The 12,651-nt window shown below is 49.0% G+C and overlaps 1 protein-coding gene across 1 annotated transcript in view; it reads right to left on the reverse strand.

Moving 5' to 3' along the window:
- The window catches only part of LOC111139474 (phosphatidylinositol glycan anchor biosynthesis class L), a 63,405-nt gene that overhangs the window by 9,754 nt on the left and 41,000 nt on the right, over positions 1-12,651 (reverse strand). The window contains exon 3 of the mRNA XM_022491741.1: positions 5,273-5,363. Coding sequence (XP_022347449.1) covers positions 5,273-5,363 — 91 coding nt within the window. The remainder of the gene's footprint in view (positions 1-5,272; positions 5,364-12,651) is intronic.

The following is a 12,651-nucleotide window of genomic DNA, read 5'->3' on the forward strand; positions in this document are numbered from 1 at the left end:
AAGCAGGCTCCCTGCTGAGCAGAGAGCCCGATGCGGGACTCGATCCCAGGACCCTGAGATCATGACCTGAGCCGAAGGCAGCGGCTTAACCCACTGAGCCACCCAGGCGCCCCCCAACATTTCATTTCTGTACAGATGGGTTAAGAAAAAGACCAAGTAAGTCTGAATAATAATCATGTTACCTCGAATAATAAAAGAAATTTTAAAAAGAAAACAGGGACTCAGAAAAAGGAACAGGAATGGTTGGTTAGGGGAAGTGGAGAGAGGTAAGCTGTCCCCAAGGAAAGTGCACGGCATGCCGCATGGACTAAAGGGACCAGGACGGGGATTGGTATAGGCTGAGAAGGGCTTCCCTACTGGTGTTTCTATTTTAAATCATAAAATGCTGACTTCACGTACCGGGAACTTGGTGTTACAGTGAGAGCAGCACACCTCTACTGGGCACAGGGTGGGGAGTGCAGATGAAAAGAAAATTTAAAGTCCTGTCAATGTATCCTGATTCAAACAAGCCATAAAAATAAGCACAAGATGAAAACGTTTATGACATAAGACTGTTGGAAATACAAAACACCAGTATCAAGGAATTGTGAATGTTTAGGGGTGACAATGGCGTTATAGTTTAATAAAGGACTTGTTGTGGGGGGGGCCCTGGGTGGCTTAGTGGGTTAAAGCCTCTGCCTTCGGCTCAGGTCATGATCCCAGGGTCCTGGGATTGAGCCCCGCATCGGGCTCTCTGCTCAGTGGGGAGCCTGCTTCCCAGCCCCTTCTCTGCCTACTTGTGATCTCTCTCTCTTAAATAAATAAATAAAATCTTTAAAACAAACAAAAAAAAGGACTTGTTGACGATTAGAAATGCATGCTAAAATATTTAAATATGAAATATGATGCCAAAGATTTGCTTTGAAATAATACAGGGGGCGCCTGGGTGGCTCAGTCATTAGGCATCTGCCTTCAGCTCAGGTCATGATCCCAGGGTCCTGGGATCGAGTCCCCCACTGGGCTCCCTGCTCAGCGGAAAGTCTGCTTCTCCCTCTCCCACTCCCCCTGCTTGTGTTCCCCTCTCTCGCTGTGTCTCTTTCTGTCAAATAAATAAAATCTTTAAAAAAAAAGAAAGAAAGAAAACAGGAGGTGGGGAGGTGAACAGCTGTTTAAATGAAGCTAATATTGACTGTGAGTTAATGATTATAGGAGCCGAGTGACAGGAACATGGAAGTTCATTAAACTTCTCTCTACAGTTGCAGGCTTGAAATTCTCCCTTCTGGAAAATTAAAAAAAAAAAAAAAAGTTAAAGGCTTATAAAAAGTGAATAGTGGACACATGTCATTATACCTTTGTCAAAGCCCATGGAATGTACAGCACCAAAAGTGGGCCCTCATGTAAACTGTGGACTGGGGGGTGCTAATGTGTCAGTGTTGGTTTACTGATTGTAAAAAATCATGGGGACGGGGAGTTTTTGTGTACCTTCCGCTCGACTTTGCTATGAACCTAAACTGCTCTAAAGAATACAATCTATTAAAACACATAAACCGTGGGGCGCCTGGCTGGGGCTCAGTCAGTACAGCATATGACTCTTAATCTCAGCGTCGTGAGTTCAAGCCCCACATTGGGCAAGGAGCCTACTTAAAAAAAGAAAAAAAAAAAGAAAAAACGTAAAACTGTGTAACTAGCTCAAGTACCCTGTTCTGATCCCAGTGTTCCACCCAACACAGTGCTAACTTAAGTCTATTCTTATCTTGGACCCTCCTTAACCCCTGCCATCGGGCAGGTCACAGAACTTGACCCCTGGAAGTTATTTCAAGGTTCAATGTGTTGTTGGTCGTCTCATTTGCCAGATAAGAAAAGTAATACCTGCTCTGCCTTCCTGGCGGGGTTGAGGTGAAGACACAACAGCCCGATGTGGAAATGTTCAGGAATGTGTACGTACAACAGGACAGGCTAGAGCGTCTCAACTCCAAGCCCGCTCTTATCAGGAGACCATGACAGCAGGGCTAGTCATTACCCTGGGTGGGCTGGAGAGCACTTCCTAGGTTAGGGGGGAATGGGGGTCTGCTGGAGCTTGGCTCAATCGCTTCTGAAATTCTCCTAGGTCTCTGTTTCTTCCCATAGTCTCCCTCTTTCTTTCCATCACAAGGAGGGCTGAGCGGAATTGTATCCAGCTCCCCGGACTTTTGCAGATATTTAATGTGACAACGGTGACCCCTGTAGCTCTTTCTAGAACTCCATCCACCTTACCCACCACATCCCCCAAAAGCTGTGGAAATCTTTGTTCAAATGAAATCTCACCCAGACCCCAGTGGTAATGGGGGGGCTGCTCTGGTTTCTCTAAGATGGTGGTTCTCAACTGGCAGCTACGTCGCCCCAGGCACATCTGGCCATGTGTGAAGATAGATTTGCTGTGATGACTGAGGGGTGTTGCCACTGGGTAGAGAAGGGGGCGGTCAGTGGGGAAAAGCCTGGGATGCTGGTAAGTATTGTCCCCCACAGCAAACAACGATGGGGGCCCACATGTCACGGATCCTTAAGGGAGCAGGGACTGGGTGTTTGGTTTCAAGTCTATATCGCCAGTTCACAGCAAGTAGGGAATATCACAGACCAGGTGCTCAATAAATATTTGTTGAATGAAAGGTCCACATAGGGGCCGGACCCCGGACCTAGCCCGCTTGCCACGGAAAGACACCACTGAACCCCTCGGTTGCTCTCTGTAGAGGGCAGCACCATAAAGCTTTCAAAGCCATGTCCTGGCAGCTCAGCAAACATGGTGGGGCTGGGACCAGATGGCACCTGGTTTCCTTCCATCTCCTGGGGTTAACCCCTGCAGAGCCAGCTGTCGGCTGGGGTGGAGGAGAGCTTTTAGGATCATCCCAGCTCAGCCCAGGTGGGAATCTGTCTTCCCATGTCTTAGCTTGGTGCTCCTGGCTTCTGTCTCTGCTTCCCTGTTGGTCTTCTCTCATCATGCGGCCAATACTTCCGGTCTGGAGGGGGCCCTAGGTCCCTGATCCTGCCACCGAGTGACTTCTCCCCTCTCTACTACTAAGCCCTCGCCCCTGGCCCACCAGGGCCTACAGGGACTGTGGGAAAGCGTATTTCAGGGCCTCCTGGGGGCTGAGCTCGATTATGGCCACTTACATCCTCACTGACAATGGTGTTAGCGTGGCCTTACACGCCTACTGTTGTATGAAGTGCAGGCCGGGGAAATTATTCCTTACTGCACCGTGACAGCTTGGGAGCTTCCTTATTAACAGCAAGGTGAGTTAAAGAGCTGTTTTAAAATGGTTTCCTTGGGGTGCCTGGGTGGCTCAGTGGGTTAAGCCTCTGCCTTTGGCTCAGGTCATGATCTCAGGGTCCTGGGATCGAGCCCCACATCGGGCTCTCTGCTCAGCAGGGAGCCTGCTTCCTCCTCTCTCTCTCTGCCTGCCTCTCTGCCAACTTGTGATCTCTCTCTCTGTCAAATAAATAAATAAAATCTTTAAAAAAATAAAATAAAAGGCAAATGTTACCATAGTTTTCATTTGACATTGAGGAAACTCAGGCTTCCAGAAGCTGAGAAGCTTGCCCGAGGTCAGCAAGGGATGAAGCTGGGATTTTTTTTTTTTTTTTTTAAGATTTTATTTATTTTTTTTTTTACAGAGGGAGATCAAAAGTAGATGGAGAGTCAGGCAGAGAGAGAGAGAGAGAGAGAGGGAAGCAGGTTCCCTGCTGAGCAGAGAACCCGATGCGGGACTCAATCCCAGGACCCTGAGATCATGACCTGAGCCGAAGGCAGCGGCTTAACCCACTGAGCCACCCAGGCGCCCCGAAGCTGGGATTTTTAGCCTCAACTTTTCACTGCAGAACGTACAAGAGTACATTCACGCGCACTGCCAGAGAACATTTTAGTCAGAGGTCGAGCAACAGTGCAGATTCGCATTCACCGGTCACCAAGGGCGGGAGCCCCCATCTCAGCTCTGCCAGGGTCCTCTGGACCCGGCCTTGCCAGTGGTCGATGTTGTGGCCGCTGAGAAGGCTTACTGTCCTCCTCTAAAATGACAATCCCTCATGGGCTAATGCCTAAAATTTACCACTTAAATTCCTAAACACCCAGGCAGCCCTTCAGCACTGCACACTGGGGAACAGGATCCGTCCTTGCCAGGGGGCCGGGTTTCTTGTTTTAGACCATGTTGCATTTGACCACAGCTCTGAGCATCCGGGGAGGGGTCTCGGGCCACGGACAGCTCTCCGTGCCGTTTTTGCTCTCAGAAGAGTCTCCCAAGTTTGTGTCCCAGAAAAGTGACTTGTGGTCCAGGCCTCATCTCAAGACCGCCTTCTCCAAGCAGCCTTCCGTGACTTCTTCAGCCCGCTTTGGGAATCCTACAGTATTTGGCGTGTACCCTGCGAGTTGCTGTTAATTCTTTGAAGTACAGACCGTGTCTTATGAACTAGACTGGAGGGTCCGTGAAGGCAGGGACCGCCATGACATTTTTATATCCCCAAGAACGAGAACAGGCCCCAGACCGTGCTTGTCCCCAGACTGCCCAGACGGTTAACTGCCACCTGGCTGCCTGGAGCTCTTTCCTGTCGTCTGAGGTGCTCATGTTCATTCCAGTGTGTGAGGGCCCTTAATCGTCAGGACAATCCTGAACTCATTTAATTTCCCTACTTAAGGAAACCATTTTATTTTTTTTTTAAGATTTTATTTATTCATTTGACAGACAGAGATCACAAGCAGGCAGAGAGGCAGGCGCCCAACATTTGCCTTTTAAAGTTAAAATGGTCCCCTAAACATGAAAAAGCTCGGGAAAAGGTGAAGTTCTGTACAAACAGGAGCCATAGCTCGGGCTCCTGGGGCCCTGAGTTTTGAGAAGGCAGGACAGAGGCTGGGGTTGGGGATGGTTAAAGAGGACACAGCTTGGAAAAAACCTCTGTGTCCACCTGTGGCAGTTTAGTTACGGAGTCCCACAGAGGGTGTGTTTGGTCCTCCATAGGTTTATTTTTTTGTTTTTGTTTTTTTAAAGATTTTATTTATTTATTTGAGAGAGAGAGAGAGAGTGCACGTCTGGAGTGGAGGGGCAGGGGGAGAGAGAGAAGCAGACTCCTCGCTGAGCAGGGAGCCCTACGTGGGACTCGAACCCAGGATCCTGGGATCGTGACCTAAGCTAAAAGCAGATGCTTAGCCAACTGAGCTACCCAGGTGCCCCCCTCTGCAGGTTTAAAAGAGAGCTCTAGAGGAGGGCAGCCACGGGTAAAGGTGTGACTGGGATCCCTGGCTTTGCGTTCAGGGAGGGTGTCCTCTTACCAGGTTGATGCTGTTTGCTTCTACGTGCTGGAGGAGGGTGCCAGCCACACGCTCTGTGTCCCACTGCACACCTGGGTCATCTGGGAAGTCCCTGGAAAGAAGAAACACCTTTTCTAATCAGGTGTGAACTCCTCCCCAAGCTCTGGTAGGCATGTGCCAGCCCCGTGATAGGAACTGTATGGGGCGGGGGGGGGCACCCTTAAGGATCCAGATTTCAGCAAAAGAGGTAAGATTTGGAAACGCGATGCAACTAGAGATCAGTGCACACCTCCACACAACACACTTTTGGAGCCTTGTGCTCGCTGCTGAGGGGAGGAGATAGACACTGAAGAGACAAGGCTTTGATCTAAAGTTCGGGAAACGTACGGGTTAGGAACAAATGTGGCCACACCGCAGAATGATATCTATCTTTGCAAGAGTAAAAGCAACAGTGCTTTAAGAAAAAGTACAAAGCTATGTTTCTTCATTTAACCTCATGAACATCTAGAGAAGGAGCCTTTACAGACGAACTTAGGGAGCCCACTTGCAAGGTTGTTGGAGGCGGATTGGGAGCCGGCTTTCTGACTGCAGAGCTGAGATGTTCTAGCCCTACAGAGCCACCAGCATACTCCGTCCAACGGGGCTGCACCCCAGTGGGGCTGGTCTCCGGGGCAGAGGTCTGCACCTTCTGTGAGTTTCCATTCCGCCACGCCATAGGCCTATCTCCTCCTCCTCTGTCTCTTTTTTGTGCATCCATCTATGGCATCACCTACCACAAGGCCAAGGTCTCAATTTGACCTCAGTTTGGGGATATAATGGGTAGTCTTTTTATTTGTTCATTTTTAAAATTGAATTATTTTTTTAATAATTTTTTAAATTTTTAATTTATTTGATGGACAAAGATTACAAGTAGGCAGAGAGGCAGGCAGAGAGAGAGAGAGAGAGGAGGAAGCGGGCTCCCTGCTGAGCAGAGAGCCCGATGCAGGACTTGATCCCAGGACCCTGAGATCATGACCTGAGCTGAGGGCAGAGGCTTAACCCACTGAGCCAGCCAGGCGCCCCATTCATAGTCCTACTAATAGGTATCCACCTCTCTCTCTCTCTCTTTCCTTTCTAAAAGATTTTATTTCTTTATTTGACAGAGAGAGGGAGAGCACAGGCAGGGTGAGGGGTAGACGGAGAAGCAGACTCCCCTCTGAGCAGGAACCGCCCCCCTCCCCCGTCGATGTGGGATTCGATCTGAGGACCCTGAGATCATGAGCTGAGCCGAAGGCAGATCTTAACCGACTGAGCCACTAACAGGGAACGGATGCAGACTGAATCAGCCAAAGGAAGAGAACACTGGGTGTAGAATCTGAGAGGGTTCTGAATGTGAACAATCTTTTGTCCTCTCCCTGGGGGACGTGTGATTCTGCCGGCAGTGATGTGTGACAACACACAGGGAGGACTGCCAACCAGGGAAGCTCACTGCAGCTTTGGTGTTCAGAGTTTTTATTGGGGTTCCGTTACTTGGGCATGACCGATTGATGGTCCATATGGTTGACCTCAGCCTCCGGGTGGGCTGACCCTGCATGGCCCTAAAGCCCTGGCCCTAAAACCCCAAAGTACTGCTCTTAGGTTTGACACAGATTACTTCACAGAAGCCAAGGGCAAAGGCCAGATTTCTCTTTGGGCAAAGCCAAATTCTTTACTATCAACCTTCCTCACATTTAGGAATCGTAGTGAACATTTCTTTCTTTCTTTTTTTTTTTTTTAAGATTTTATTTATTTATTTGTCAGAGAGAGAGAGAGGGGGAGAGAGCAAGCACAGGCAGACAGAATGGCAGGCAGAGGCAGAGGGAGAAGCAGGCTCCCTGATGAGCAAGGAGCCCGATGTGGGACTCGATCCCAGGACACTGGGATCATGACCTGAGCCGAAGGCAGCTGCTTAACCAACTGAGCCACCCAGGCGTCCCTGTAGTGAACATTTCTATCAGCTGTGGCCTGGACCACCCCTCTTCGCACCTGATTAGTTATAGCATTTCTCTTATTTTCTATTGCTTTGTGTGTCTCCCTAGCCTCATGCCAAAATATGAGAACAGACCTGTGTCTCGCTCTTCTATTTCTCATGTGGAACTGGGTACAATCCAAGTCAAAGAACAATTTATTTAAATAAACAATGAGTAAATGAGCTTCGGCCACGGGCAAGGAACTGCGTCTAGGGGCTTAATAAGCACCAGCAGATTGATGGAAGTGGCCTCTGGCTGAGCCGAAGGAGCTATACCAGCTTTTGGGGTTGGAACACCCGAGTAAGACATTCAGAAGACAGCAACGTTATAAAACAGGCCAGGCACCAACAAAGTACCAACTGTGTACGGGAACGAGGCATCCTGGTGGGATCACCTCCCCTCTAGGTAGGGACACAGAAAATTTGACTCTGGGAACCTTTGAACAGATAAAAAAATGACTCTTTCAGACCAACAACTGGAGTGGTTCTTTGCCCCAAATTCAACCCTCATCAACTCAAGGCTTGAGTTCAAGTAATAACATTGGCAGTTCCTTTCTTCTCTGACAGATAAACAATTCGCTGAATGTAAACAGAAGTCAGTCAACCGTTGGGCCCTTCCTTGAAGAGACAGTTGGTGAATGACCTTTGCCCCATTTCTCTCTGTCCCATCCCTCTTTGCTCGGGCTGGAGTTGGTAGCCATCTTGGCCCATGAAGCAATCTTGGATATAAAAGCCAGACACATTAATCTCACAAAACAAACTGAGGGTTAATGGGGTGAGGGGGGTTGGGGGGGTGGGATTATGGACATTGGGGAGGGTATGTGCTATGGTGAGTGCTGTGAAGTGTGTAAACCTGGCGATTCACAGACCTGTACCCCTGGGGATAAGAAGATATTATATGTTTAAAAAATAAATAAATAAAAAAAAAAAAAAAAAAAAAAAAGCCAGACACAATAGAGTAACTGAAAAGGAGAAGCCCTGACCTGGAGGAGTTTTGGAACAAAGGCACCCCACCAGCCCTACATGGCAGAACTCCTTGGGTCACAGTTATTGTAGACTTTCCGTTATTTGCTACATACGTAACCAAATCCTGATTCAAGTATGCCAAATATGTAAAGCCTGGACTTTACTGATTATTTAGGTTGTTTCCAATTTTTATTATTATGATAATAATCCTCATACGTAACCTTTTTTTTTTTTTTTTTTTTTTTTAATTGAAGTAGGCTCCACACCCAACATGGGGCTTGTAACTCATTGCTCCGAGATCAAGAGTCTTACACCGACTGAACCAGCCAGGTGTGCCTATACATAACTTTTTGTATGCTTCTCTCAATATTCCCTTCGAATAAAATTATAGAAATGTAATTACTGGGGCACCTGGGTGGCTCAGTCGGGTAAGCCTCTGCCTTTGGCTCAGGTCATGATGATCCCAGGGTCCTGGGATTGAGCCTCACATGGGGCTCCCTGCTTGGCGGACAGCCTGCTTCTCCCTCTCCCTCTGCCTGCTGCTCTGCTTACTTGTGCTCTCTCTCTCATTCAAATAAATAAATAAATAAATAAATAAATAAAATATTTTAAAAAAAGGAAATCTAATCACTGAGTCAAAGGTGCAGAGAACATGTATAGATCTTAAGAACCTTGTTATGAAGAGTGTGTGGAAAGTGTGTTGACTCACAGCAGTCAGCATTAAGGGAGTGTTTTGTTTTGTTTTTTTAGGCAATCTCTACAGCCAGCAGGGGACTCGAGCTCTGAAATCAAGAGTCCCATGCTCCACTGACTGAGCCAGCCAGGCGCCCCAAGGGAGTGTTTTTAAAAAGCAGAGAGATGGGGCGCCTGGGTGGCTCAGTGGGTTAAGCCTCTGCCTTCAGCTCAGGTCATGGTTTCAGGGTCCTGGGATCGAGCCCCGCATTGGGCTCTCCGCTCAGTGGGGAGACTGCTTCTCCCTCTTTCTCTGCCTGCCTCTCTATTTGTAATCTCTCTGTCAAATAAATAAATAAAATCTTAAAAAAAAAAGCAGAGGGATTTGTGCATTTTATAGGCAGAAGTTAAAGACTCATACCTATAACTCATAGCAAGAACTCCATTCTTCCTAAAAATCTCAGGTGCTTTCTCTTTTTTTTCAGGTGCTTTTATACCTACTTTCTTATCCCTGTGAGCCCCCCAGAACTTGGGTTCATTTACTTCCTTTTACAGCTGGAAAGAGCTGGTCAGGAGCGAACCATCAAGTTCCACAGGCAGACGCACAGGTGCTCAGGGGACTGGCTGACTGGGAATGTCACAGAATATGTCTGTATCAAGACTCCGGTTTCATCGTGTTAACCAACCTGTCTCCTTGGAAATCCTGTTATGTAATTCCAGGCCAATATGAAAACAGAGGAAATCAAGCCTCCAACAAGAGTCAGTCTTTACCCTTAAGGAACACTGGGGAATGCTCTCCTCGTCTGCAGCTAATGGGAACCTGTGATAGATTTGCTTCGGCAAAACACAGGTATTTTATTTATTTACTTGTCAGGGAGAGAGAAAGAAAGCAGCAGGCAGAGGGAGAAGCAGGCTCCCTGCTCGATGCAGGACTCTGGGATCATGACCTGAACCGAAGGCAGACAATTAACCGAATGAGCCACCCAAGTACCCAAAACACTATTCCAAATAGTAGTTCCTCTGCTGCTGCTTCCTTCCCCCGAAATCCAGACCTGTCCAGGCCCACCAGGAATGGTAATAAAGTTATGAAGCTTAGAATTCCCAGGAACGTCCTTTAATTATCAGCAAAATCCTTTGGGGTTTTTCCTGAGATCCTAATGAGTCTGGAAATCTCTCAGAGGCTGGCCCTCTTGGGTAAGTCTCCAGGGATGTGAAGTTGAGTGACTCAGGCAGAAACAGAGGGATGCGGTGAACCGAAACCAAGTTTCTGGCCAGGGTTCACCCCAGTAGAGCTGAGATGACAAATCCGAAGAATGGAGGAGGAGGAAAACCAGGGACTGCCCTTCTTTGGGGTGCCTCTCTCCCCCCCTCTTTGGGAGAACTGCAGTCTGTAGAGCCCTCTCTCAGCTCAGGAGTGGTAAAGCTGAGGCACCGAAGGGGCCCGCAAGTCACACCTTGTCCCTAGACTTTCTAATTTAGGCATGGCTCTTTCCATCTACATCCCACACCAGTCAGGCGGTGTTTCCCCACTAAGAAGCCAGCCATGGGAATGTGGGAATAAAGATAGAACTTCTAAGGTCATTCATAGAGAAGTCTGAGGACTGCATAAAACAGGACAACGGTCTGATTGGTGGAAGAAAACGGGCACTTGACAAAGCCAGACACGTAAGCTGCCAACATATATTCTTACACTTTTTCTGAAAAAAAAAAAAAAAAAAAAAAAAAAAAAAAATCTAAGAAATGCGAAATGAAAGCAGGCCATCCGGGTGGGGGAGAATGGTTCTGTCCTGTTTGACCCTGTTGGCAAGAGTTTCAGTTGCTGCTGAATCTCAACGAGAAGGCAGTTTGGCCACACGTGATTACCTCTGCCCTAGACCTTATCTTTCTAGAGATTCTTCTAAGGAAATAATTAAAGAAGCCCAAAAGATCACTTTCACAGCAACTACAGGGGACGGAGCCTGCAGTTCTGGGGTTCCGCCGCCAGGGAGCAGTTTCTCCAACTTCCTGAAGTGCGGTGCATGAGAAATGCTAAAGATAACCCAGTTTTGGGGCAAGTTCAAGGCAAAAGCAGAGAAAGTGTAGATACACCCAAGGAAGGGAATGTTAGCGCAAAACGGGGGAAAAGAAAACCCGTCAGGTTATTAAACTTTAACTTTGCTTCTTTGATTTTGGCCAAAGAATGAGACTCCTACGAAAGAGGAATAGAAATGTATTTAGAGGAACTGAATTTTGAAAAGACAACGTTTTGGTGGGAAACTCTGTAGAACGTGTTTTCTGAAAGTGTTCGGGCCTCCGGATATCCAGCCTAGGTCCCCAGGAAGCAGAGCCTACGAGGAAGGCCTAAGTAGGGACTTGGCTGGGCAGTGTAATCCTCAGGGAGTAGGAGCGAGTGACAGAGGGAGGGAGGCAGGGACAGAGGCACAGCCAACGCAAGGATGCCCTTACAGATGGACCTCTGCTGTGTGATCCCGCAGGGCTGTCTGCAAAGTCGTCTGAAAAGCACCTTGCACTGTCCATCCAGCAGGAAAAAGGGCAGAAGTATTTCTCTCCAAAGGTGCTAACTCTCCAGCACTTCAGGGCTGAGCCTAGCAGGGGTGGATTTGTGCTGCTGCTGCTGCAGGATGAGAAGGGATTTGCGGGGGGAAGGAGAGGGAAGGGCCAGGGCAGGAGGGAAGGCAGGCGGCAGGAGTAGCTTGCTCAGGCCCCGGCCGCCATCAGCCAGGGGTTGCTGCGGCACACGAGGCACCCCACGGAGATGAGGGCCCTTTGTGGGGCTCAGATGGCCCCGAAGAAGTGCCAACAGTGAAGCCAGCTCTCCGTGTTTAGCAAACAGGCATTACGACTGCTGGAAAATGCCCTGAACTTAAGGCTGCCCTAGACCTCAGTGTTCGGTAAACAAGCCGGGCCGCTGGGCCTGTGCGGGTTCATAAAAATAATGTTTGTTTTCCTCCTGGCTGAATAGCCTCAAACTCCGACCTTTCCTACACATTCTAATGACTCACCCTGTCAGGAGAGTCGCGGAAAGGCTCTAAAATCTGTGGGCTGTCCGTTCTCGCAGGCAGAACGCTCTCGCAAGGACGGCCTCCGCCTTCCCTCCTCCCTCCAGGCTGGGAAAACCCGACAGCCCAGGTCTTCCCTCCTCCCCCCAGACCCAGCCTCGCTACCCAGAGGCCCTGCGGCTGGAACGCCACCAGGGTTGGGTAATAGCTTATCTCTCTGAAAACCGAGCCCCACGTTTGCACACTGCACTCTGAACTTGAACGCGGACGGAGGTGCCTCACACGCCCTTATTTGGTCTTGTGGCTGGTACGGGCCGGGAGCTGGAAGGTTCAGCCCTCCCCTCCCCCCACCTCCGGCACTTTTCTGAACTCGATTACTTCCTTTGTCATGCAAAGCGAGCAAAGGTCATTCAAGTTCAGTGCTCGCCCAGAGGCCCGTGGAGAGCCTGAAGTGTACCTGGGGCTCGTCGCGCGGACCCGGGAGGCCTCGGGCTGCAAATACCGCCCCCAATGGGCCATTCGGGGAGGTCTCCTGTCGTTAGGCCAAGCTGGAGCGGGGCTGCTGAAGGCTGGAGAGGCCGTGCGGGAGGGCAAAGGAATTGCATCTATGCCGAAGGGAGGTTGGAGGGGTGACATTCTAAAAGCTGGGCCAGGCAAGCTTCTGGGGTGTCTCGGGATCACCAGTGAGATAAACAGAGGAAAAAAAAACGCTGGGGGAAATGAGACCAAGGAGAAAGTAAAAAAAGTCTCAGAAAAAAAGGAGACTGAAAAGGGGG

Source organism: Enhydra lutris, unplaced genomic scaffold (assembly GCF_002288905.1).
Source record: "Enhydra lutris kenyoni isolate GAN:26980312 unplaced genomic scaffold, ASM228890v2 scaffoldscaffold109, whole genome shotgun sequence".
NCBI lineage: Eukaryota > Metazoa > Chordata > Mammalia > Carnivora > Mustelidae > Enhydra > Enhydra lutris.